The sequence below is a fragment of the Alosa sapidissima genome, chromosome 14 (assembly GCF_018492685.1).
Source record: "Alosa sapidissima isolate fAloSap1 chromosome 14, fAloSap1.pri, whole genome shotgun sequence".
Taxonomy (NCBI): Eukaryota; Metazoa; Chordata; class Actinopteri; order Clupeiformes; family Clupeidae; genus Alosa; species Alosa sapidissima.
Genome location: NC_055970.1, coordinates 27,491,789 through 27,519,721, shown reverse-complemented (window position 1 = coordinate 27,519,721; position 27,933 = coordinate 27,491,789). Strand labels below are relative to the sequence as shown.

The 27,933-nt window shown below is 37.8% G+C and overlaps 1 protein-coding gene across 4 annotated transcripts in view; it reads left to right on the top strand.

Moving 5' to 3' along the window:
• The window catches only part of dgkza (diacylglycerol kinase, zeta a), a 129,936-nt gene extending 118,377 nt beyond the window's left edge, over positions 1 to 11,559 (top strand). For all 4 annotated transcript variants that reach the window (XM_042061165.1, XM_042061162.1, XM_042061164.1 and 1 more), the window contains 5 exons: positions 488 to 537; positions 1,561 to 1,681; positions 2,164 to 2,200; positions 5,486 to 5,585; positions 10,167 to 11,559. In XM_042061165.1, the coding sequence (XP_041917099.1) occupies positions 488 to 537; positions 1,561 to 1,681; positions 2,164 to 2,200; positions 5,486 to 5,585; positions 10,167 to 10,283 (425 nt within the window). In that variant the 3' untranslated portion in view covers positions 10,284 to 11,559. The remainder of the gene's footprint in view (positions 1 to 487; positions 538 to 1,560; positions 1,682 to 2,163; positions 2,201 to 5,485; positions 5,586 to 10,166) is intronic.
• Positions 11,560 to 27,933: the final 16,374 nt, after the last annotated feature.

Below are 27,933 nucleotides of genomic sequence, written 5' to 3'. Positions count from 1 at the left end.
CATCAAATATCAATAATAAGAAATGAAAGAAATACCATAAATATACAAAGCATAAGAATTTAAGTGTAAACTGAACAAATAAGTCTCGAGACCCCTCTTGAATGATCCAAAAATATCACATGAACACAGAACATAGGACAATTCATGGCTTAGATTGCTCTCATAGTTTAAGTGGACTATCTGCAGGGAATGTGTCTGACCAATCATGGTGGGTGTGGGCCGCCTGGGCCAAAAATGCCAAGGCCGATTTTTTTTGTTGTTGTTTGTCCCAGTCCAGCCCTGATGGTGCTGTAAATTAATATTTGGATACTAAGCTATAAGAGCACAGTAGTTGGCATTTAAGGTTTCTCATTTCTTGAGGATGAGGATGGAACTTGCCAATTATTGGCTCAGCCCAATCCATAGGTCTGCAGCATCAGGAGAAACTATTTTGTACATGGTCATATTTATTTTCTGATGAGTGCTTTATCTTACTATTCACTTACAGTCACAACTGAAGAGCTGATTGAATGTGTAAAAAGGAAGGACCATCAAAGGGTAAGGTCACAGTTTTATAACTGATCCATGACTTTTGACAAACTCCTTGGGGTATTTTTATTATATTATTGTATGTTATTATTTTGACAGGTGACAGTTAAAGTATTAATGTTCCATGGCTTGATAAGATACTTTTTTAGAAACACTATTGGTATTTTCATCCCTTATGTTTTCTCAAAATTAACAACCCATAATCTTACTGCAGTTCACATCTTTGTTGGTGATTTTGTTATTGTAATTTCATACATTTTACTGTACCTTCTACAGCTTACAGGGGTGACATGTATGGATGCTATATATGAGCAATACTGATGTCATATTTTTCACCTGTGTTTCTGTTGTTCTTTACTTAGCTCGCAGTCAAGACTACATGTGTAGCAGGCTTGTGCAAAATTCCAGAATTGAATTTAAACTGGCTCTTAAATTCCAATTCAATTAAATTCTTGAATTTCACTTGCATTAGCAAACAGGAAGCAGAATTGCAATTCGAATTGTGCACAACCCTGATGTGTAGGCATGATGTGTCGAGCTGTTAGTTTCCACCTAACATCTACAGTATAATGATTTCTCAATGGTTCTCAATGACTAAAAGGAAACCTCCAGTCTAAGAACAACACAAGGTCTATTTTTGGATAACGATGATAATGACCAAAATGACGTGAATATGAGTAGTGTTCAGTAAGACCAGAATATACATTTGCAAAAAGAAATATCATACAGCATAGCCTTGTGGGCAAGCTCACTACACCAAAGTAAATCGCTACTTAAAGCCACTGACTAGACTTATTATAATATCACTATACCTCTATGCTATTGAGGAGAGGGTCACTGCAGACAAAACAAAGTGTTTTTTACCTTTGTGATAAGTTTAAAGAATGTATTTAAAAAGGACTAGATTAGATTAGGCTTGAGGTTTCCTTAAAGTGATATGTTTTTCCATAATATTCATCTTAACACAGTAGGTCTATCAATAATATTTGACAACCTACCAATTTTATGATAACAGTGTCATATATTTGGCAGTTGAAAGATCTCCATAAACTGGGTGCCAACCTAGCAGTGCAAGATTCACATGGCCGCACTCTACTTCACCATGCAGTGGATGTGGGTAGCAAAGAGATTGTCCGCTACATTATTGACAATGGTAAGACAATTTACCAAGTATCAATGTACGAATATGACCACATAACAATGCAACTCTTGAACTTCATTCTGTGGTTTGCCAAGAAATCAAATGTTAACATGTCTTGGATATTACAAATCATGTACAGTGAGTAAGTTTTCCCTTTGTACATTATGCTGCAAATGCCACATAACATTCTATTATGCTTCATATATTATCATTTATTTTGATAGCTCTGTAGAAAAAACTGTAGAAAAGACACAAACATGAACTGGTTATGTGTTCTGTAAATGATGCTGCTGTGTGCTGTGTCAGAAGCACTTGAGCATTGCTGATGCCAGTGGCTGAAGAAGCAGAAGTGCTCTTGGTCAAAAATCACTCCTACACAGGCTTTTTATGGCACTATATAAAAAGCCATGAATAACCTTGGGCCTGTTCCATTTTTACTCACAGGCGTCAATCTGTTTTGGCTTTTATTTCACTCATATCCTTTCTCTCAACAGCACCCGTTGATATCTTGGATGTAACAGAGGGAGAAAAGTAAGTGTCGAAGTAAAGTAGAATGTTACAATAATTTAAACATCTCAGTAATTTTAGAGACGACCTGTATTATCCTTAATCATTTTTGGGGGTCCAAGCAGCAAAGCTGTGGGAGCCCTATTGTTATTGTTCTGACTAGTCTTCCCTATTATTAGTGGGCTTGATCAAGCAAGTCCACTATTGTTATTCTTCTTAAAGTGATGTTTCGGCGTGAATTTTACCCAATGGTCATTTGTACGATGGCCACGAGCCAAACACACCCCCAGAAGCTACTTTTCCCTTGGTCAATCATTGGTCGAGTTAGCGCTATCAGTCTATGAATCAGCCCAATGGCTTAACGTTGGCACTAATGGAACAAGCTGTGTATCTCGTAAATTACCCCAATAATTCCTGGAATGTTACCAAACTTCTACAGTAGTACAAATAGGTTCTGTACTCTTAAAACGAGGCATTGGAAAGTTTGTAAGTATACCAGGAGTTTATTTTAATAACACTTGCCTGATGGCTTCTACTCTCTGCTACTAGACCGCAAGAAACTCTCTGAAAAGCCCGCAAAAGTCCTGGTCGAAAGCGATGCATCAGGATGTAGTAAGTTGTTAACACAGAAAAACTTTGGATGTACCAAAAAACTTTTACGTAATCACTTTCTGCCAGGACTTTTACAGGCTTTTCCCAAATCAAGGAAGTAACGTCAACGCAGCGGTAGCTAGCAGCAGAGAGTAGAAGCCCGTTCACCCACTTCTTGGCACCGCTACTGCTCCTAGGGCTTTTGAAATATCAACATGGCTCCAACACTAAAAATTTAGGCCCGAACCGGTGTATGTTGCTCACATTGATGTTGTGACTGCCCCTTATCGTTTTTGCGTTATTCCTGTTTTTCATCCTTTTTTTTTGCCATTGATAAAAGTCCTTTTTTTTTGCAAACACAGCGCTCTCCCGTTTGCTTTCTTGTGGGTGCGTGATCCAGGAAACTTAAATTCAAATAAAAAATAAAAAATTGGTCGCTCCTCAAAAAATTATTTTTTCTGCTAATTTATTTTACTAGCAACAGGGGTAAGTGAACAAACATTTTGGCCTTATGGCCTTCGTCAGTGTGTAACAGTGTGCATAATTATGAAACTGGGCTGGGCTAGGCTAGGCTAGGCTAGGCTGTGTCTAGGCTGTGTCTGTGAAGGTGTGTGTATGTAACTTTTGACCCGTATGTCCGATTTTCAAAAATGAGGTACCGAGTTCAATGCCCTTGGAAACACACACCAGATTTTCTGTATATCTAGCCAGCACCAGTTATACAGGTCATGTAAAAAAAGATGTGATGGCGCATCTTTTTTTAAAGCCAATCCATATGTATACCGATCATGTAAAATCCATGTCAAACAATTCTTTGTTGATCCACAGTAGACCATGTACATGACCTGTATACACATGGTTTGGCTTTAAAGGGACACCAGGCAAGCCTGATGCTTTTTCTCTACGAAACTCCCCCTCGCTCGGTCTGAAGCTCTTTTCCTTTTCTTTGCATCTTCGTCAAGGGTTTTTGTTGCTTCTTTGCCGGCTCTGCCATTATAAACACGTTTGCAACAATCGCTATTGTTTCGTTAGCCTGCCTCTGTGCTGTGGATGCAGGATGTAAATTGATCCTGCTTCGGTCGGCGGGTACGATACACTGAACTTGCAAGCGGGATATTCTTCCTACAGGCAGTAGGGGCGGGCGAGAGAGTCTTCATTCGCCCTGTAATGAGTAATTTAACCATATACCGACTTACGAAGATGAGTAACACGAAAACGTTGCCTGGTGTCCCTTTAACCCTAGCAACCGCATTATTTAGCATAGCAACCACTATTATTTAGCATAGCAACCATCTTAATAACAGCCTAGCCACTACCACTATAATGTGACCCTAGCAAACACCAGTTACCAACATGATTACCCTAACGACCAGCATAGCAACTGCTTTATTTATGCATACAGGCTTATTGGATGTTGCGTTAATGCAGATATTTTTTGATCCGTGTGCCCATTCAAAAATTAGGTACTGTTGCAATCCTTTTGGCGAAGCCCACTCTTGCAGTTCCTCGGAGATGAAATTCTAGTTATTATTAGGGGTCCAAGCAGTGAAGCTGTGGGAACCCTATTGTTTTTGTTCTGATTATTCTTCCCTATTATTATAATTATTAGTATTATTATTATCATTATTATTATTATTATTATTATTATTATTATTATTATTACGCAGCAGAACTGTGTCTACAGCCATTTCAGGGGCAGCCGTGGCCTACTGGTTAGCACTTCGGACTTGTAACCAGAGGGTTGCTGGTTCGAACCCCGACCAGTAGGAACAGCTGAAGTGCCCTTGAGCAAGGCACCTAACCCCTCACTGCTCCCCGAGCGCCGCTGTTGAAGCAGGCGCTCGGATTGAAGCTCACTGCGCCGGGATTAGTGTGTGCTTCACTTCACTGTGTGTTCAGTGTGTGCTGAGTGTGTTTCACTAATTCACGGATTGCAATAAAAGCAGAGACCATATTTCCCTCACAGGATCAAAAGAGTATAATATATACTTACTTATACTTACTTATAACCGTAATAGGTACATACTCCACATTATACCATGGGTCCCAAATTAGTGCATGCTCTCACAAAACAGAAATTACACATTTCTACATCTACAGACCAAGCCTAACAGATTGGCTTTTTCCAATTTTTTTATTTTTCGCCCAGTTTTAACGTTACGTGTCAATTGACATTTGGGACGTGGCATATAATGATTCTATTGCCTATATCTTAACTTGTAAAGGTCCGATCCTATTCAAGCTTGGTACCCCTCCTAGACCATTGATCAGATTCCTACTAAATCAGCACACATCACCTTCAGACCAAGCATGACAGATTGGCTTTTTCCCATTTTTCATTTGTTGCTCCGTTTGAGTTACGCATCAATCCACTTTTGGGACATGGCCTATAATGATTATATTACCTATATCGTATCTTGTAAAGGTCCAATCCTGTTCAAACTTGATACACGCAATCAATTCTACAATTCTACATTCTCTGGATGCACACCAAATTTGTACAATTCTGTCCATAGGGGGTGCTACATCCCCACCTTCATTCTGCTAAAGGGCACTTCTGCCATTTTGCTTGGACCCTGAAATTACTGCTTGCGGTTATATGTATTATTATTATTATTATTATTATTATTATTATATTACTACTACTAGAATATTGCAGTATGTGCTCACCGCTCACAACATTGGCCATCATAATTTCTCTGTAACTTTTTCTGACAGTGGGGAGACTGTCTTGCACAAAGCTGCGTCTTTGTGTCACAGAACCATCTGTCACTACCTGGTGGAGGCAGGGGCCTCCTTGATGAAGACAGACTTGCAAGTGAGTAAAATCTTATTCTCTATGCTCATAGAGTGGCCTCATTACTGATGTGCACCATGCACCTTCTTTTATTTCACTTTCATGTGGAGTGTTAATGTGACATGTACACATTTGAAAAAACTCACTGTTATCCTCAGCAACCACATAACCACAGGTGGGCATGGATGGGGGACCGCCACCCACTTGGAACCAAACACCCAAACCGTTTTATAGGTTTTTTATAAACTGTTTTACAGATGTTCGGTATTATTGAACAGACACCATTTAACTCATATGTGTGTCTAATAATTATACCACTATTTCATCAAGTATTTTATGATTCCACCCCTATCTGATCGTTTAACAAAGTTGTAAAGCACATCTGTACAGATGTGCAAAGACTTCTTATTAATTATCTATCTACAAGCTTATAAGAGAATTTGAATTTGCCCACCTCCGGATGAACTCTCAAGAGCAGGAACTGCTCTTTTCCCTAATGAAAGTGCAACCAAGAACCCTTATCCCTCATCACTCTTTTCTATCCGTCTCTTCCTCTCATTGAATCTCTCAAATTTCTATTATGCAATATTCTCTCACAAAGGCTAAATCTCTACCATGCAAATGAAAGCAATTAACACTGCCCTGCCCAGGAAAAAAATTCTGATATGATGGTTATACTCCCCTATACTCCACTGATTCTCAGTCTCTCTGTCCAAGAAGAGGGAGCAGAAGGCTTTCATTAAGGGCCCTTCGGAGATTAGGTCAACTCTGTGTCAGGCATGCAGGCTCCTAGACTGTCCTAGAGATAGAGTGCTTAGTCATCATCAACAGCAGCATAATCAGCACCAGCTTTACCCTCTCCAATCTATGGATTAAAGAATGGTCCCTGTTCTCTGACATGGCTTCATGACTTCTGGCATGTACTGTACCTAATTGGTCACTTTGGGGTAGAATGGATCTTAACAGCCCTGCTCTGAAACCTTTTCCCCCATGGTAGTTTTTTCTGTTCCTTACTGATCTTGCATTGTGCGAATAGACATCACAGAAAAAGGATTCTAGTGGTGGATTTTAACCACTGGAGAGATATGTCATCCAGTGGGTTTTTATGTTAACCTGGGTTTAAAACTGAATACTGAAACATGCTACTGAATGACAGAGTGCATGGATACATGTGTATATTCATCCTGCTGGACAACAATACAGGTTTATATTTCAGGAAATTCGGGATCTTGTATTCGGGATTAGATAAAAGATTGAAGAGTGAATCTGAGAACTATTTGACTAAACTGTTTGGCCAACCAGTTTATTATGGTAACTGTTTCAATCCCTAAACATACTTTGTCAAAATAATTGTAAATGCCCCAACAATTTTAGATAACCATTCTTTACTCTTCTCATTTTAACACGAAATTCCTATTAGCCTGTATCTGATTTTTTGACTTTGTGGTTACACCTACCAGTAAAAAATGTATACAGTGGTTACATTTACATTCATGTACACCTGAGTTTAGAATAGATGACACTTGTGGGTGTACAGAACATGTCAAAAATGGCATTATAGCAGATGCGATATTTACATTGTGTGACAGAGCACAGCATGTCTGTCACGTCTGAACTAGCGGATCTCCCACCAGGATACGAACAAGGAGACTGATAATTAAAACTAAGATGGACATTTTTGTGTGACTGTGTGATTATGGGCATGATTATGTGCAATTCCGTTTGTAATACACCATGCCAGTCTATGGGGGAAGGGCTGAGTCCTCACTCCATACGCTCAGACACACATACTATTACCAGGGTTCCCACGGGTCATGGAATTTCTGGAATATCATGGAATTTTTATTTCAGACATGGAAAGTCAGGGAATTTTATAATTTTTGGTGCAAAGTAATAGAATATTTTAGGGAATTTTGTTGCAGCAGTTTAAAACGTACTTGCCAAAATACATTTACACATATATTTCCACGCAAAATTGGTGTATCTGGTTAATAGGAACCCTGTATTACACTGTGCAATGAAAAGTAAAATAATACTTTTATTGACATTTTTCTTTATTGATCTTGTTAAACTAACATCCTGAACATTTTTAATATAATGAGGTTATATTGCTCCTAATTATGGAATCAAGCCATACCACACCAAGATGGAATAGGCGAAACTGCATAGAGGAAACTGTATGGATTATACAACATTCTAGATGAGATAATAAAACAGTGCTTGAATGTATGCATGGTACCATTGATGTAACATTCAGCAGGCAAGACTGTCATCCTATTAGTCTGCTCACTTTAGCTTGCTGGATCAAGGATGAAGGCCATTAATAGCAGCTAACATGACTTATCTTGCTGTCCTCACCTGTAGCACACTTGGTTAGCCACTCAACCATCTAGGCTGGTCATATCCCTCACACTGGAGGTGCTGTGTTGTTAACAAGCAGTCAGTGCCCCCTTTAACCAGTCGACAAAGAACAATCTACATTGATAATTCAGTGCTTATACAATTTTGAAGGATACACCTTAGCTGCCTTCAGAATTTGGCAAAATGAAGGCATCTTAGAAGACAGTATTTCATAGAAAGATTTGATTAGGACATACTGTACCTCAATAGCTGCTCACAATTGAATACAATTTTGAAGGATATACCTTAACTACCTTCAGAATTTGGCAAAATGAAGGTATCTTAGAAGACAGTATTTCATAGAAAGATTTGATTAGGACATACTGTACCTCAATAGCTGCTCACAATTGAATACAATTTTGAAGGATATACCTTAACTACCTTCAGAATTTGGCAAAATGAAGGTATCTTAGAAGACAATATTTCATAGAAAGATTTGATTAGGACATGCCTCAATGCCTTGCTGCCACCGAATGCTATCTTGAAGGATTTTTTTTCTGTTTCAGACACAGCCCTAGTGTCATCCTTTTAAGTCTCTCCTTAAAACCCACTTTTATCACAGAGCCTTTCCTGACTGTTTGAGTTTGCCTTGTATTTTTGTGTTTTAAATAGATAAATAAAAAGATACTGTTTCTTATACATGTGATTGTATCGGTTCCTAGACTGTATATCTAAATGTTTTTATTAGTTTTTTATACATGTGCACTTAATTGTATTGCTTTTATAGACCTAACTGTTTATGTACTTTTGAAACCTGATGAATTGATGTGTTTGTTTAATTTTGCCTTTGTGAAGCACTCTGTGGCCCTGAGTTTGGCAGCGATACATCACCGGCAAATATGGTAGAGCATGCGCAGTGATGCCCAAGAGAATGTATGATCAAACACAATTAGTGGGTTGAGCCAGGTTTGCTTAACTATACCTTATTTAGGTTTGAGTGCCATACTTCGAGGTCGTTTCGTTTTTCGGCAAGCGATAGCTTAATATATATTTGGAAATATAGGCTACTAAATTGCAGCAGCAAGCAGCCTACAATTATAACTGGTCTAGGTTGCCTTATCATGAACTTTAACTGTTGTCAATTTACATGTAGTAGGCCTATTTAATTAACAATCATCACATTGAGATAGCATAGTTTGAATAATGAACTGAACCTTCTCTGAACTCCAAATATCAATTCAGCAAATTAATTTAATGACATGTGATATAATAAGCCTACATTACAATGATACAATAACTTAGGGGCCGTTTATACGAGAATGATTGCGAAGGAAGACGACAAAATATTTTATCATAAGAGCCTTTCGTTTACACGGCGACCCCGCCATCGGGGCTTGAAGACGCAAAAATCTGAAGACTCCTTCCAGAGTGTAGAGTTTTGAAGACGACCCGGGTTGCGTCTCCGTCTAAACGGCTAAACCAAAGATCCTTGATTACCTCTCTGGCTAAACTGTCAAATTAGAATGTCTGCGCGTGACGTACCGGGGTTCTATCACACCACCACCCAGCGGTCTAGAATGCATATCCAATCGAATATCACATAGGGCCTACTCTTGCGTCATATCAGATAAACAAAGATTTCCCCCTGAGAATGCTCGTCTAAACGCGAATAAAAAAATGAAGACGAGACGCCACTTCTGCGTCTTCTCTTTTCATCATCACCGTATAAACGTAGCCTTAGCCTATGCAGGCTACCTACTGTTTCAAACACCTTACCATGACGTGTTATTTTTGTTGTTTATTTTGCAGCCAATATCGTGTAGGTATTTTGGCTATAGCCTACTCCTACTACCCTGCTTATGATTTGACATAGGACGGCAGAATGCCCCATTATTACCATAAAGGGATGTTGATTTATTTGCTGATACAGTAGAGCCTAGATTATAATTTAACGCTCTTGCATGAGCGAGAGAAAAGCCTTTATGACATGGAGACATCGCTGCCAAACTCGGGGCATGTAACTTGATTTTAGAAGAGTGCTCTATAAATAAAGATTATCATTATTATGATTTATGATGATGGTCAAAAAAGGTGAACTCAGCTTCATAAGTGTGCAAATAATGCATCACAATAGGATATTTACCCAAGAACTCATGACACTCATGCATTAATGACAGGATGATGTTTGCACCTGTAGCTGGTGCCTTATACTGTATGTAGCCGTGCAAAGTGAGGTCTCACGGCGTTCTTTCCTCTCCACAGGGTGATACGCCAAAGCACCGTGCAGAGAAGGCCAAGGACGCCGAGCTGGCAGCCTATCTGGAGAACCGTCAGCATTACCAGATGATCCAGCGAGAGGACCAAGAGACCGCAGTGTGATGGATAACCTGGCCTTTTCTCACTTTGAAGCCTCCTTTACTTGTGCCAAACCAATGCCAACCAAATATATGGAAACTCATGGAATTTGTAGCTTTGGTGGGAATGCATTTCACTGCCTTCTTCTAGACAGGCGAGAGCAGCCTGAGAGTGTGGCTAATGAGTGGTGTTCTACTAACATAAGCAATGGATGTGCAAAATTAGCAGATCCTATTTATTTATTGTACTGCCAAAAGCATAGTATTTGTTTATGTGTATGTGTGCATAGTATGTTGTATCTTTGTGTGTGTGTGTGTGTGTGTGTGTGTGTGTGTGTGTGATTAGAAGAAAGTGTATTGTTTAGACTTCAAAGTTCATGTTGAGCTGCAAAACTGAATGTTAGATTGTTAGATGAGTTGAGTTCAAAGAAAACTTGGGGATGACATGGGTTTTGAGCTGGGTCAGCTAAAGATGAAAAATGTAATTTGAATTAAAGAAATTACTTTTCAGTTGCTGTTATCCTGAACCTGTCAACCTCTTACATGGATAGGGGAGACTGAAATATTCTAAAGAGATCAGTTTTAGATTTCAAAAGGATCAAATTTAGCGTCTTTATTGCTATCGACTATCTGTATGATGATGATGGCATAGAGTCGGTGGTGTCAGATCTTCATTAGTTAAATACTGCTGTTAAGCTTGCATTCATGTCACTTCTCTTTACACTGTATTCTTTCTCTACACAAAATTCACCATCTTTACATAGGAGGGTAACACACTGAAGGTCCCTATATTAGATATTAGTGTAAACCTCTATTTTTTTTTTTTTTTTTTTTTTTTTTTTTGCTACTTTACATTATATAGCTTCCAATGGTTTGTTGGTTGGCTTCCTTATGGTTTCCATAAGAACATAGTAAATGGTACTGTAAGTGTATCTTAGAAGCCATCTGTCAAAGCAGTTTTGCACTGTAGGTTAAATTGCCTTGAATATATTTTCTCTCTATGGCTGATTATTGGAATTTCTACTTGATGTACTAAAGTAATGGTTTATTTCATATGACATTTTACGGTAAATGGATGTTTGTATATTTTTTAGCAATGAATTTCTGTGTTGTCATGTTTGTATTATAAAACCAATTGTAAATTTGATATATTTTTTTCTCAAAGTACAGAGCAATTTTATCTCTGTTACACCTACTTGTGTGTGTACTCACTTCTTTAATGATTTTGATCTTCAAAAACTTCATAGAAGTATGTCAGCTTTTGCTGTAAAATTATAGATGAAAGGATATTATTATTATCATTATTATTTGTGGATACTATTTATTTTCAACGAGTATTAAACTTGCAACATCAGATTTGAAACAATACTAAACATTAAACATTTCATTCATATAATTATGTACTGCTTCACACATAATTCTGTAGAGTAGTGGTAGTTTTTTATTTATTTATTCAGCTTTCTCTCTCTATCTGAGCCTCTGTCACTACCTAAAATGTATGTATTATTTTTTCCTTTTCTATCAGTTTTCAGTGGTCTTATTTTGTGGTTCTCTGGTCCCCCAATCCAAATAGCTTGTTTAAATACAAGCAGTGTACCCACATCACTCTCACAACATCCTGGACAAATTGTTTCACTAGGAAAGATGAATGGGGATCCACCATGTAGCATGGCGCTCTGTCATGTGCCAGCCTGCATTTCTTTCCTTGATACAGAAGCAAACTGAAAAAAGTAAGGCATAGTGTGGGAATAAGTGTTAAGGCAAAACATAAAGCTTTTTATTCACTATAGGAATTGACTGGCAAAATGTCCATGGTTTCCACAATATGATCTTAATTGAAAGACGAATAAAAAATGAAATTATATTTTCTATTCTCCATCACCACTAGCAGGTACTACTATTGCATATTTTGTGCATTCCTTACTAAATAGATTTTAATAACATTAACATTTTTATTTTTAGTAATTATATTACAATACGGTCCAGTGTCCATTTAGAATATAACACTACTGTCACAATAAAACACTGCTCTTTCAAATTTCAATATAACTAATATTGTAATCTTGTATTCCATTATTGCTCCAGATCAAAATAAGTATGATTTGAATGTCCTAATTATTACAGCACGAGTACGAAAGACTGCTTTGAAGCAATACTCAAATGTTTGAAGGGCTGTAGATTTGTTTTTTTATTTCATCTAAAGCCCTTTCTCATATCATTTTGTGCATCAGGTTAGAGACAGATCTACTGACCTTGTAAAATATCAAAAGACCAAATATAATGCACCTTTTGCACAGTTTATTGCGTCCTGTCACTTCAATATCCCATTGAGCAGGTTGCAAATGGAGAATCCTTTAATATGAAGCTTTAACTGCTCTGGCATGTACATGGCCTATTATTTCAAATCAGCTACTGTACCCTTGAACATGAATGTTGTGTGGTGTATGAACCATCTAAAAGAAACAGGAGCTCAGAAACTTCTGTGGTGGTGTTCATGGGTGACTAATACAGTATTTATACGGACTAAGACATAATCACATTCAACATGCTGTGACAAGATGTACATTTTAGATACTGATGCTAACCATGACATGGACTCAGTGTACAGACTGTGACTATCAGAAAAGGATACATTTTAAACCACATATTAATACAGTGAAACTTAAGATTGATTTGATTTACATGTATGTTTGTTGTCATTTTCAATTTGAGATACTAATTTGTTGCATGCAATACAGGACTCAGGTCTCTGCTCCGTGCCCAATAGATGTTTAAGCAGACTGGCCAGTGAGTAATTGATCAATACACTGTAGGAACACAAACTGTAGGTGTCTGTAAACCCAGCTGTTTATGAAAAACAAGGATGACCCTCTTTTGCAGAGGTGGTGTTTCCATTACCTGTTTTTGTGTGGTTTATTTATCAGAGTGATGTATGAAGGACTTTTCCTCTCGTTTGAGAACATAAATACTCATAATAGTCATGAGCATAGAACATGCACTCTTAAAACAAATGTGTTGGAAACAACACAAACAATGTTGTTCCTATCTGGACACAGATGTGTTACAAGACAATGCAAGTTGTGTTATTTTCAACACAAATTTTATAACAAATAACAAAAGCAATCTGTTGGAAACAACACAAACTGTGTTGTCCCTATCTGGACACAGATGTGTTAAAAACAAGGCAAGTTGTGTTGTTTTCAACACATTTGTTTCATTAATTCATTATTCACAAAACTATTCACAGCAATCTAGGTTTAATAGGCTACATTTATTTATTGATCTACCTATTTGTTTAGTTACCTAATGTATTGATAATGAGCACCATGTTGAGGTGCTTTACAGAACCTGAGGCAACGATTTTCATGACAATGAGAAGGAAAGAAAGTCCCTTTTCACAAGGCGAAACTTTGTGCAACAGATTCAGAGACTATGATGATGAGGGGGGAGAGCGAAGTCCAGTATACATTATGGATAGATGCTGCACTGAGGTATTTATACATCTGATCTGTGAAAGGAGGAAATCCAGTAGGCAGGCAAATTTTCAGTAAAACAGGATTCTTACAATGATGTATGATGTAACTCCAAGTTAACATATCGTTACTTGTCATCATGAGTAATGAACAGAATTTTAAATGTGCGCGCTGGTCATCTTTACTTAGGTTTACCTCATTCTGAATAAAATTGATTGTTTTGATAAATATTAATATTGTTATATCATGTGTTTTATCTTATTAAAGGCATTTCTTAGATGATTTAGGATTTTTTGATAATTTCTTTTTATTATATTAAACCACAGTCTCTCACGACATCCATGTTTGAACAGCTTGAGAAGTTTTTGCAAGTTGCTGTGCAATTCAGGACATAAAAACATGAATTATACTAGAATAAATAAGGAGAGAATGTCTATCACAGTGCAAGTTACAACTGAGATCCGACAACAAAAAGATTCTTCACATTTCAATATCTGCAATTGTTCACTGTAGCCTACTCTACTGATTTTTTTTGTATTGGTAGTATTTAGATTTTACCTGATTTTAAGATTTTAAAAAAAAAAATCACTATAATAAACTATCGATCACTAATGACCATTTTTATATGGAAATGAGGCCCCTTCACATTTTTATGAAAGTGAATCTGTTACAAATGTTTGATGAAAATGCTCTCATAGACGTACCATTTGTATTTAGAATTTTTAAGACCAGTTCTTATTTGACAAGAAAGCGAAAGAAAGTCTTTAATCATTACTTGTCTGCTTGCTTGGATTATTAATTTCTGTAGCCTATAACTATAACGATAAAAGCGTCCACACTGACCAACGATAAGAAAAGTATCTCTGTGTTGCATGTGATGGCTAAAATTTGATGGATTCTGATTGGCTGTAAGATTTTATCGTTCTCAAAATCGCTCAAAAGTGATTCCCAATAGTTTTCTTCATGTCGTTATAGTTATAGATTATGTGTGGAGGTTGTCATTCTTAGCTAGAATAATATTGTTTTGGCAATATCGTTATAGTTATCGTTCTTGGTGTGAATGACCAAAAAAAGAGTCAGGTTCTGTCTTTGTTAACATTGCAAGAACCATTTGGAGCTACAGGACAGAGAGGGCTTTTGTCTTGTGAAATATCTGACTCGTATACTATGTAACAAGGACAAATAAGGGGAAATCAAGACAGAATGTTGTAACTTCAGGATGTAGGGTTGGGAGCACACATCAATGTGTTTGCTCTAAGGGTTTGCTCATGCCCTGTTTGGTCCATGACACCTAATTACTTCTTCAATGAAAGCAAACAGATTTAGTAGGTCAACATAGTACTTTCTGTACTGGCTTTAACAGAGCATTAACTATGCGCTCCAACACCCTTACTGACTTTGTGTCACTGTTGCTCTCATTTGAGATGAAGCCCTGTTGAAGAGAGCTCTTACAAAAACCAGAGTGGGTTTAATGAGCAAGGGCTGTCAGGTAACAGCTCTCTGTGTAAGTTCTAATTTCCTGCGTTTTAGATTAAATAAGATGGGATAAGCCTAAAAGTAAAGTCACAGGGCAAGATATTTGTTATGTGATCCTAACTTTTGTTTGCATTTTATATTTCCATTTTGTGGAAGGAAGGACCATGTGGATGAAGTAAAAAAAAGAAAAACCGGGCATGCAATCAGGGTGTAATCAATCCTGCATCAAAAGTCATTAGAAATGTACATTCTGCTGCTGAACTGGCAGAGTATAAAATCATGAATTAATTGGCAAAAATGTCGCTCTGTGTGAAAGCACTTTTCCCGAAATGGTGGCTGGGGGAAAAAATGAGCCAGGGCCCAGTTTCCCGATAACGACGGAGACACGCTCTTAAGAAGGTTTTCTACGATTCATCTTACGATCGTTCGTTTGGTTTTTCTGACTGTTTCCCGAACATGCTCGTAGGGTGAACGCGCATGCACTGCTCTTAAGATGCTGTTAAGGGGAGCTGTCCACGTTAATAGTTCTGAAATATCCTCTGATTTGATGGTGATGTCAGGTGACTGCACGTCACAGCTATAGGCCTACTTCACATCAATACGAAAATAGAAACACTTTGACATCTGCATGTAAGCATCCCAAGTAGGTTATATACCACACACAGACATAAATAATTGTAATTATTTAAGATTAGATTGTTGCACCATGCAATACTTTTTCGCTGTGTCACTTAAGAACACGTTTGAAGATAAGAAAGAAGTCGAGTAAGAAAGTGAGGAAATGTGTAGGCTTAGATTTTGATGCAGTAGGCCTACAGACTAAACCACATGTTCCTTTCTCTGCTTGTACCCTTATAGGCCTAATAAAATATAGCCCTCACTTAGCAAAGATAATGGCAACGTCTCGTTTCATAACTTGATTGCATTTTTGTCCGCTTTTCATCACATTATTATGACCATTAAATGTAAGCTATGCTATTTTGCACGCTAAAATCTAATTCACCACTGGTAAACACAATAAAGAATGGGAACGTAAATTGGATTATGTATTCTAAATTGTAATTCCTCTGTATGTCCTGTTGGTGACCTCAGTGAGAAGTACTGTTAAGACGCTCTTAGCTGGTAACGAGAACTCTGGAGCACTCGTAGATCTACGAGTGTTTTCACGACGCTCTTAAGCTACGATGGTTTCGGGAAACAGTCGGCAAATCTTAAGACGTTCGTAAGAGAGACTTTACGACGCTCTTAGGCTTAAGATGCTTTTGGGGAACTGGGCCCATGTCTCTCTCACTAGTTTCTTCCTGTCTGAATGCGGCTTAATGCTCTGGGCCCAGTTCCCCGAAAGCATCTTAAGCATCTTGTTTACCTGCGATGAATCAGATTTTAGCGTGCAAAATAGCCTACATTTAATGGTCATAATAATGTGATGAAAAGCGGACAAAAATGCAATCAAGTTATTAAACGAGACGTTGCCAGAATAGTTTGACATTATCTTTGCTAAGTGAAGGCTATATTTTATTAGGCCTATGAGGTAAAAGCAGAGAAAGCAACATGTGGTTTAGTCTGTAGCCTACTGTATCAAAATCTAAGCCTACACATTTCCTCTCTTTCTTACTTGACTTCTTTCTTATCTTCAAACGTGTTCTTGACATGGTGCAACAATCTAATATTAAAATAATTACAATTATTTATGTCTCTGTGTGGTATATAACCTACTTGGGATGCTTACATGCAGATGTCAAAGTGTTTCTATTTTCGTATTGATGTGAATTTGTAGATCCGAAGTTTAAATGGTAGGCCTATAGCTGTGACGTGCAGTCACCTGACATCACCGTCAAATCAGAGGATATTTCAGAACTATTAACGTGGACAGCTCCACTTAAGAGCATCTTAAGAGCAGTTCACGCGCGTTCACGCTACGAGCATGTTCAGGAAACAGTCGGAAAAACCAAACGAACGATCGTAAGATGAATCGTAGAAAACCCTCGTAAGAGCGTGTCTCCGTCGTTATCGGGAAAGTGGGCCATGGATTGTTGCACAACAAAGTTTAACACTTACTATTATTATGACCGCCGCGCAGCGAAGCGGCGGTCATATAGGTTTAGTCAGATTTTTTTTTTTTTTTTTTTTTTTTTCTTCGCATGCCCAAATTTCCGTCAATGATTCCCGGGACACTGAAAGACCGGGGTACACGAAACTTGATGGGCATGTAACCCCACATGGATAGCATGGAACCATCGTTTTTCGTTTTGATCTGTAGCCCCCCCGCTGGACTGGACCCCTGAAAGGAGGGTAGGGCAGACACAGTTTTCTGTGAATATCTCAAAAACCGTAGGGTTTAGGAGGACCATTTTTTTTTGTATGTTGATCTCAAGGGGCCATGTCAACCCATTCCATAACCACTCATTTCATGTATAGCGCCACCTAGTTAAACACAAAAAAGTAAAAATGAGGTGTTGTAATTGAAGGTATCTGTGACCTAACATAGTCAAAACTGCACGAAATTGGAAGTGTAGGATCATTATGACACCCTCTGTATGCACGCCAAGTTTTGTGGAATTCCGTTCATGGGGGGCCACACAATAAATTAATTTATGTTACTATACACCAACTGGCCTGTAGGTGGCCGGAGACAGTTTTCTGTGAATATCTTGAGAACCATAGGGCCTAGGAGGTCCACCTTTTTTATGTATGTTGGTCTTAAGGGGGCATGTCAACCCATCCCATTACCACTTATTTCATGTATAGCGCCACCTAGTTAAAAATTAAAATCACAATATCTCTGGCTGACAAGGTCAAAACTGCACGAAATTAAAAGTGTAGGATCATTATGACCCTCCGAATGCATGCCAAGTTTTGTGTACTTTCGTTCATGGGGGGCCTTACAATAAAATAATTTATGTGTACATTTAGTGACGTACACCAACAAGGATTCCCGGGACACTGAAAGACCGGGGTAGACAAAACTTGGTGGGCATGTACCCCCACATGGATAGCATGGAACCGTCATTCTTCGTTTTGATCTGTAGCCCCCCCCCCCCCCCCCCCCCCGCTGGACTGGACCCCCCGAAAGGAGGGTAGGGCAGACACAGTTCTCTGTGAATATCTTGAGAACTGTAGGGCCTAGGATGACCAATTTTTTCCGTATGTTTGCCTCCAGGGGTCATGTTAACCCATTCCATGTGCACACATGTGCATAAACAGATACACACGCACACACATACATTTACAGTAATCATACGTATGACACATACTCACACGTAGACATATGTACGCATGCATGCACATGCACAAACACACATACGCAGGCAAACACACAAGCACGCACATACACACACACACACACACCCACACACATAAACATAAATTTGTACACACACACATGCACATAATTCAAGAATTTTTCCCGTCATCTACTCCCTGAATTTTTGGTCATTGATACCCGGGACACCGAACCACCGGGGTACATGAAATTTGGTGGGTATGTAGCCCCACTAGACTTTTACGGAAAAATTTCATTTCGTCCCCGGGGATTTTCTGGGGGTATGCCAAGTTTCGTAGAATTTCATCCATGGGGGGGGTCTAAAAAAATTAGGTTATGTGTACATTTAGTGACTGTACACTCATTGGCCTGTAAATGGCGGTGCACACATATACACATGCACACACACAGGCACCCACATACTATCGGTATTAGAACAGCCGATACATAATTACAAATTCAGTAGGATTAAAAGAAAGCCAAAATAAATATTCATCATCATCATCATGGCTGCATTTTCAGTATTGGCTAGAAGTAGTCGTTTGTCCACTAGATGGCGCATCGTTGCAGTTAGACGTAATTTTGTTGGAAGTTAAAAGTGGGTTGGAAAAAACAATGGACGCTTCCTACAAGGACTGTAATTTACCGCAGCGAACATCTAATAAGGATAGGATGATGTTCACATGAAGTGTAATTCCCATTTCTTCTTGAAGCCGAAATAAATCTGAGGATGTTTATCGGACATGCTTGGTTTTTACTGCAGGTATGTTAATCTTGTAATATCAATAAGGACCTAGGTAATGTTACCGTTAGCGTTGGTTGAGTGATGGAGGCATTTGATTGATTGCATTTGTAGAAAACTATAAATGCGGTTATACCAAGCAAATGTATAGCAGCACTGTTTGTATCTTTCGACTGTCATTTATTGCACGTGCTACAAAATCATTCTGTGCAATGGAAGATTTACCAACGTTACACCGGTCTGATACAGTTTTGCCTATACATGCGTGAGACTGAGACGCCTGTTTATTTTGTTTTAAGTGCGTGCAGGGTGTGCGAGGGGAATCGATGTGCTTTGATTACACCTTGGTAGTTGTAGTCTGTGAAATTCAAAAGCACGTGTGTGTGAAGTATCCAAACAATGACACCTTCATTTCATTATGGCTGCTTTAGCAAAACACCTTAAGCTACTGTGTAGTGGGTCCCATTTAGAAGTGGCTACTTCATTCGCCCTTTCCTTGACTCATGGAGCTGCGTGAATGTTATTACAACTTTTCGCCACGATATGACAGTTTAAGTCCGCTTGATACTGTAAGGCGTAAGCCATTGGTTTCCAAAGGAGATTTTATTTGTGTCGCCAGCATAGCCTATTGACAATTTATGTTGTAAATAGGCCTACCTTATAATCCTACCTGTAGCTTAGGGAAGCTAACAGCTTTCTATTAGGATCTAGTTTGTTAGTTACCGTTTTGTCATAACTCCCTGATGCATGTTTGCATTTAGAATAGCCAGAGCGTGTACATCTCAATCGGAAAATTAAACAATATCGGGTGCCTATGGACTAGGCTGGGTGAACCCAGCCTGATCTGCCCGCTATTTATTTTTTGATTTCTTAAAAGATTGAGCTTGGTCTGATGAAAGCCAGACTAGCCATGGACCTCAGTTAAACAATGCAAGGGAACATGAATCAGCCTATATTTGCACGAACAATAACGGACAAAAGCTCTTCAACTTTGGCCCGTTAAAATGTGTATGAACAGTCTAGCGACGCATTTCATTCATCAAGGCCCATTTGGGCATGTCAGTTATTTGCACCACTGGTTAGATGTAAAACAGCATTTCGTTTCAGACTAGGCTACTGTTACTTAATTTGTGCATTAACAATAACGTTTCAGACTACTGTTACTTAATTTGTGCATTGACAATAAAGTATTACATGAACTAAAGATGACTAAAATCTTATGTAGAAGAAGAAACATTCACAAAAAATCCATCCATCCAAAAATGACCTTTGTTTTTGATAGCTGTTGAAAACGGCATGGAACTGACAGAGATGTTTTTGTTTATAAATACATAATAAATAAATAAATAAATAAATAAATAAAATTATGCTGATACCTTTTGCTTTTCCCAAATACAATGTAGCCTACAGGTGTAAGTGACCTTTCATCAATCCAGTTGCAATGGATGAACTGTGATGAACTGCCCTACTTGTGATTGTTTAGAGATTTTAAAGGTTTTATAACAATGCTACATCTTCTTTGGCTATTCTACAATCTATTCACCTTTTCAGCACCAGTAGGCTACTTTCTGTGCAGCCGCACACACACACTCAGGCATGCCAAACAAGCATACACAAAAGTTTCAAGAGTGGGGGATGGAGTAAAATATGGAGACAAATTGAAGTGTGATTTATTTTCGCGGAACGGATGTACAGGACTGAGCGGCGGTCATATTTTGTACCGCTATGCGGTACATCTAGTTATTATTATTATTATTATGTTTTGAGGCAACAAGGCATGGGCACTGAATTGGCAGCTGTCTGTATGCGGCTCTAGGGGCAAGTTTAACAGCTGGTTTATCATACCCCGTCATGTTTAGGCCTACATGAGGTTCAGTAAATATCAGAAAAATATTAATTGTATGTTATATGTGTATCTACCTAATCTTATCCCATTAGGTTTCTTTTCTTATTGAGGAGCAAGCAGTGAAGCTTTGTTGGCACCCATTATGGTCATTGGTCACCCACCCACGTGTTTAGGCTTGTCACAAATACCAATTAATTTCCTGATCACAATTATTTGACCTGAAAACACAGCACACCAATCCTGTGTTGACCATAAGGGTTCCCCACACCCCCTGTCCCTATTAAGTTATACTGCATCAGCCCAACCGTCATTCATAAAAACAGACACACATACGCAAACAGTCCACTGGAATTAATACTGCTCCATTAGACCCTCCCGTGAAAATAGACAGTGGAGCAGGCATTCAAAAGTCCAGAAGTCTGTGTTCGCTCGGACTAGCCAAACATAGCATAGGGCTGCTTACTTCCACAGGGTAGCCTACTTTGTGTGCTATCACATTGTGGAGTTTTTTGCATCCGCCTCATCCATTAATTCCATATATTGTGAAACGTCGGCACCTCTGCATTATTGAATAGAATTTAAGTTAAAAGAACTAGGGCCTACATTGCGTTACCTGTGCTTTTATCTCATTTAATAACTTTCTTCTCATATACTAATTTTTAATGTACTATTCCATCAACCTGCCCCGGAATTACAGATGGAAAATAGCAATCTGCTAAAACCTGGCACAATCCATATTCTCTTGTTGTACAAGATTAATGTCTTATTGTGCGCTGTCCCTGTATTGAAATAAATAAATTACAAATTACAAACCTTAACAGCCCGTTTCCATCATGCAATTTTCCAGGTCATTTTATCCGGTCCGGAGAAGCTCTCAGTTTGTTATGAATAGAATAGAATTCTTTATTGCCATTGTGCAGGATACAACAAAATTGGAATGCATTGTGGATGCTTTATTTAAGCAATGTGACACGAGGAGTGTGGATGGTAAAGGATATCGCCATGGCTGTAATTCAGCCGTAGGTACGAGGCTGAAGGCCGAGTAGCCTACCGAAAGCAATTACAGCCGTGGCGTAACGTAATAACTTTATGAAATAAAGCCAATCATGTAATAACTTGCCAATAATGTAATAGCATTTCTGAACCATAACTTTTTGCCAATCATGTAATAAGTTATTACATTATTGGTTGGTTATTACGTTGTTGGTTGGGTTAAAAAAATGTATTATAACTGCAGCCAATTATGTAAAAACATACTAATAACACTTTATTTAAGGTTTATTTACTGGATATAAAGTGTCACTACGGCACTGTACTTTCAAACTCTACCTTTAAATAACTGCTTAAAAACATGACCATTCAAACACTCCTGCACTCTGTCTCTCGGAGATAGGATTATTTATTATGACCGCCGACCCCATTGTGGTCGTAAACAAGTTGTCAAAACAATGTTCTCTTCCTTTTATTTCCTTCCTGAATTTTTGGGCAACGATTCCCGGGACTTCGAAACACCGGGGCTCATGAAACTTGGTGGGCATGTAGCCCCACTACACTTTTACAGAAAATAAACGTTTGTCCCCAGGGGACACTACGCACTGGGCCCCCCCTGAAAGCCAAATGCTAAATGTTTTTGCTAGATAACTACCCGAACCGCTCCCAAGATGACAAAATGTTGTGGTATGTTGGTCTCAAGGGCCCGCATCAACCTAGCCCATAACCACTCATTTGGGATTTGCATATGCAAAAACATGCAACTTTAATTGGCACTATATATTTACATATATATACACTATATATTATGTAAATGAGTTTGGATTCTTCCAGGCTACAAAACGTTACCCATACAGTAAGTATCCAAATCGTTCAGATGAAAATTATGTTGCCCAATCTCAATAGGAAATTGTAGCTCAGCAACATTGCCCTGCAACGTTGCCCAAAAGTTGTCCCGTGTTTCATCACCTTAGAAAAAATATCAATAATAAACATCATACATTGAATCAAGTTCTATAAAACACCACTGTTACAGGTAATATACATGTTAAAATGTGTAGGGGTGTGGGTGTGTGAATGTGTGTATGTGTGACTGTGTGACACTTAGTTCCAAATATAAGATATGAATATCAGGCCTAAATTTAGGGTGGAGCAGAGGTGGGTGCTCAGTGTCTCCAAGGGGTCCTTTGGCTGGTTGAGGACTTATTACATTATTGGCAAGTTATTACATTATTGGCTTTATTACATTAAAATTATTACGTTATTGGCTGTTATTACATTATTGGCTGCTACAAATCTTTTCCTCTTCTGTGCATTCTCATCAAATGTTTTACCTTGTTACATGTATTAGATCAGGGATTACAGTAGAAACGGTTAAAAAAAAGAAACGGAAACACGTTCATCCAAAAAATGTGTTTGTTTCCGTTTCCGTTTCTTTCTTTTAACCGTTTCTACTGTAGAAACAAAACCAATTTCACTTGTTCTGGATTGAAAACACTATTTTTAGTTTTTGATAACCGGTTAGTAATGGGATTTATCGTTCCGATTAACCTTTCTTTGAATATTATTCAAAAGTCCAAATAGGATTGGAAAGCTACCTAGTCCAACACAGTGTTCCCCAGAGCCCTTATTGGATACATTTGGTCAGATTTTATAAATCAGTGTCTCCACTATATAATAGGCTAGACCTACTAGTTGATAAAAAGGATTTTCGTATCCATACCAACACTAACTGCCTTTTCCATGTAGCCTAAATTACTGAAACATTATGTGAAATAACATAGGCTACCAGAGACACTAGGAAATAGGCCTGTCATGCAATTGGTAGCACCACACATAGGTTAGGTTATTACAGGGCTTAACGCAAGGACATTTTCTGTCCCTGAAATCAGGCTATAGCAGACATTTTTGAAGATCTAATAATATATAGGCTAATTGCCTACTTTTAAATCTCACCCCACATCTGAATCCATTTTTAACAGTTAGCCTTGATATCTACAGTATGTGCTTTGATTTAAGCTTTAAGGATGTTGGGCAAAAAGCCTATAGTAGGCTATTGTGCCACCGGCCATAAATCAATTTGTAAAGGCATTTTAAAGCCATTTAGAGGAGAGGCCTTAGAACACTGGAACAGGGACGAAAAAGTAATGTTTTTGCTCAGAACAAACCAATATGAAAATCATTCTGTTTTTAGTCCCTGACACGGATAACCTATGATGCACCACACTAATGCAGTGCCAACCCACGCGAGTAACTATACTAGTGAGTGCCATCACTAAAATGTTTTATTAAATGTAAGTTTAGAACATTGACAATAACAAAAAATGTGCACAACAATATTAATAATAGCAATTTGTATAAAAACAACAATTATCTCTGTAATAGCAATAATAATAACTATAATATATCAACATTAAAATACATTAACAGAACACAAGTTTTGAAGAGGTGCTGAGTTTTGAATGCTTCTTGAATGGACAGAATTGGGTAGGTCCTATTATCGAGGTACCCTAAAGAGGAAAACCATTGTAATATCGTCATATGGAGACAAGGCAAAGACAATGAACAACAGGTGTAAGAGACCTGAATAATAGCATTAAGGGTGCAGTGAAGAGTAATCACATAATCACCAGAAATATGCCATATGCCATATGCCAATTAATTTCCTGTTTCAACAAATGCAAGACAATCATCCATTGCTTTTATGAAATTTCTGCACTTTTTGGTTACACTTTACTTGAAGGTATCTACATACAGTAAGAGTGACATGACACTGTCATGAATGTGTCATTAACATTATAAACAAGTCATAAATGTTTATGACATAACGCTTCTGTTACTCGCTTCTGTCAAGTGTCATTCGGTCATGACAAGTTAGATAGGGTTACTGTTAGGGTTATGACAGTGTCAAGTCACTCTTATGTACCTTACCTAAAGTAAAGTGTTACCCACTTTTATATGAAATGCATTGATCTTCTGAGTCATTAGAAGAATAGTTCAGTATTTTCTGGCTAATCCAGTAAGCCAGTTGTGTGGACAAATTTAGGATGCAGTGGTATGTGATTGGTGCCATGGGATTGGAAGAGTGGACCTATGAAATGTATTACAGTTCAATAGAATAAGTTTCTTTTGTCCAAGAACACAAATCATATCCTCTATCTTTATTGTTTGAAATAAAGGCTTGTTTCTTGTTTCACATACCATGTCAAAGTTTATTTGGTTCTGCTTTGCAACCTAACTTGAAAATGTAACTAGCTTGGTGTTTCATGAGCGTGATAAACTATCAATAACACAACTTGCTTTACAACTTTGCATGATCTGATATCATTTGGAATGTATACAGTATATACAGATTGCTCAGTCTCTCTCTTTATATATATATATATATATATATATATATATATATGTGTGTGTGTGTGTGTGTGTGTGTGTGTGTGTTTAAATGGAATGTAAATAGCCAATTATTTTATTGAATATATGTTGTCCTACTGGTAGTCAAAGCTTTCCTTTCACAAATCTGGTACACAATCTCAGAAGAATCACACACACACACACACACACACACACACACACACACACACACACACACACACACACACACACACACACAAACACACACACACACACACACACACACACACAGAGACTCTACACTGCCTTTCAAAAGCTTGGGTTCACATAGGCTTACACATTTTATTGTTTTCAAAGGAAAAGCTCATTTTCACCAAATCAACAGAAATACCTATATTCCTATGTTCCTATATTTATTTATCAGATTCAATTTGCTAATCCAAGTTTAACATTTTAAAAGGCTAATTGGTTAGAAAAGAGAAAACTGTCTTGCAAATATGTTAGCGCAGCTGAAAACTGCTGCTCTGGTTAAATTAATGATTCAACTGGCCTTCATTAGAGTAGTTTCTGGTGCACCAGCAAAAGGCACACAATGACCAGAAACAGAAAGGTGTCAATCTATTCTTGTTTTGAGAAATGAAGGCTATTTCATGAATGAAATGGCCAAGAAACTGAAGCTCTTATACAATGTTGTGTGCTACTCTCTTGACAGAACAGTGCAAATTGGCTTTGAAATGAAAGGCCCCAGTAGACAACTAATGGACAATAAATTAGAGTGTGTAGTTTAAGATGCTTCACAGGTCCTCAACTGGCAGTTTCATTAAATAGGACCCACAAAACACTCCAAGATGCTGGCCTTCTACTGTACACAGAGTTGTACAGAAACCATATTTTATTTATATTTTCCTGGCCAACAAATAGAAAAGATTAAGATGAGCTAAACATTAGAGATGCTGACCAAATGCTGGAGGAGTGTTTGACTCCATCTGTCAAGCATGGTGGAGGGACTGTAGTGGTTTGGGGGTGTTTTGATTGAAGTAAAATGAAAATGTGTACAGGATAAAAGTAATCTTTAAGAAACTGGCTATCACTTCAGTTTGCAATACCATGCCACACTTTGTGGACATTTCTTGACTGTCCTCAAGACTCACAACTGTAGGGAAAAAGTAGTCAGCTGGTATTCTGTCTGGATTGGAGTGAATTGAAATTTGTAAGAAACCCCAAACTTTTGAACGGCATGTTATATATATATATATATCATATTTGTTATTTACATTCCATGTCATGATTGCAAGTTGTTGACCATTCCATGTTTACAAATGAAAGATTTTGTGTTTTATCATTTTGCATACCGACATTAACACACTTGATATAATATATCTTATTTACAAACATTGTATTAATAACATAAGTGCAAGAAAAGTACAAACATCCAAATATTAAATACTGAAGGAGAGATTAATATTGAGCATTCATTATAATACACCAGCCATATATTTACACATTCATTTAATACCTTTCTGGTCACAGGAGGCCATTTATAAAATTTAGGTTGACTTGATTGTACAGGTGATATCGCCATAATTATGTTTTCTTACTGGTAAAACACAAAACACAAACATTTATCAGTTATTGGATTCAGTCTGAAAGCTCAGGATTACAATTCATATTTGGAGAGACCTCCTTCATCAGTCTCTCTCTCACACACACGTGCACGCACACACACACACACACACACACACACACACACACACACACACACACACACACACTCACACACACACACACACACACACACACACAGATACACTCACGTGTGTGTTTATGATAAATACATTAGTGTAAGCAAAGTCTGTGGTTAAGTGAATTGAACAATATGTATATTAGGGGTGTAGTATACATGTATTCATATATTCATGCTTTTGATACACATTACAAACAAAAAATACAGTGAATTACTTTACTTTAATGCTTTGTTTAGATATATTAAAACACGGAGTAAATGATTATTATCTCCTCTTGACTAACTAGAATAAAATGGGTATTAATCAAGCTAATGCTAGGTCCTTGCTTATTTTCCACATCCTCATGTCCCATGTCAGCTTTCTTTACTTACAAACAAGAAAGAGTCCCCACACTCTGATCTGGAGTTGTCGGTTTATTCTTTTTTTTTGTAAATAGTGTCAACCTAAACTGTCAAGCACCAATTGAGGGAAAGGAATGCCAGAATGTAGTGTCTACTAATCATTGCCCAGCTTTCTAACCACTAATTAAACATGGTGAGAGAATTGTATAATCAAAGGAACCTTTGTATCCTAGGTAGTAACCTAATATATTGATCCCCCCCCCAAAAAAAATCAACCTGAACTGATTTTTATATTTAGAAATGCATGTTATACTTATTTACTCAGCACGGAAAATTTATTTTTAAGAACAACATTGGCACAACTTTTGTCTTGTTTTAATTCATCATGTACAAGTTGTACAAGTGCCTTTTTTAAGTTGTAATTTTTACCAGTTATGAATCATGAACTG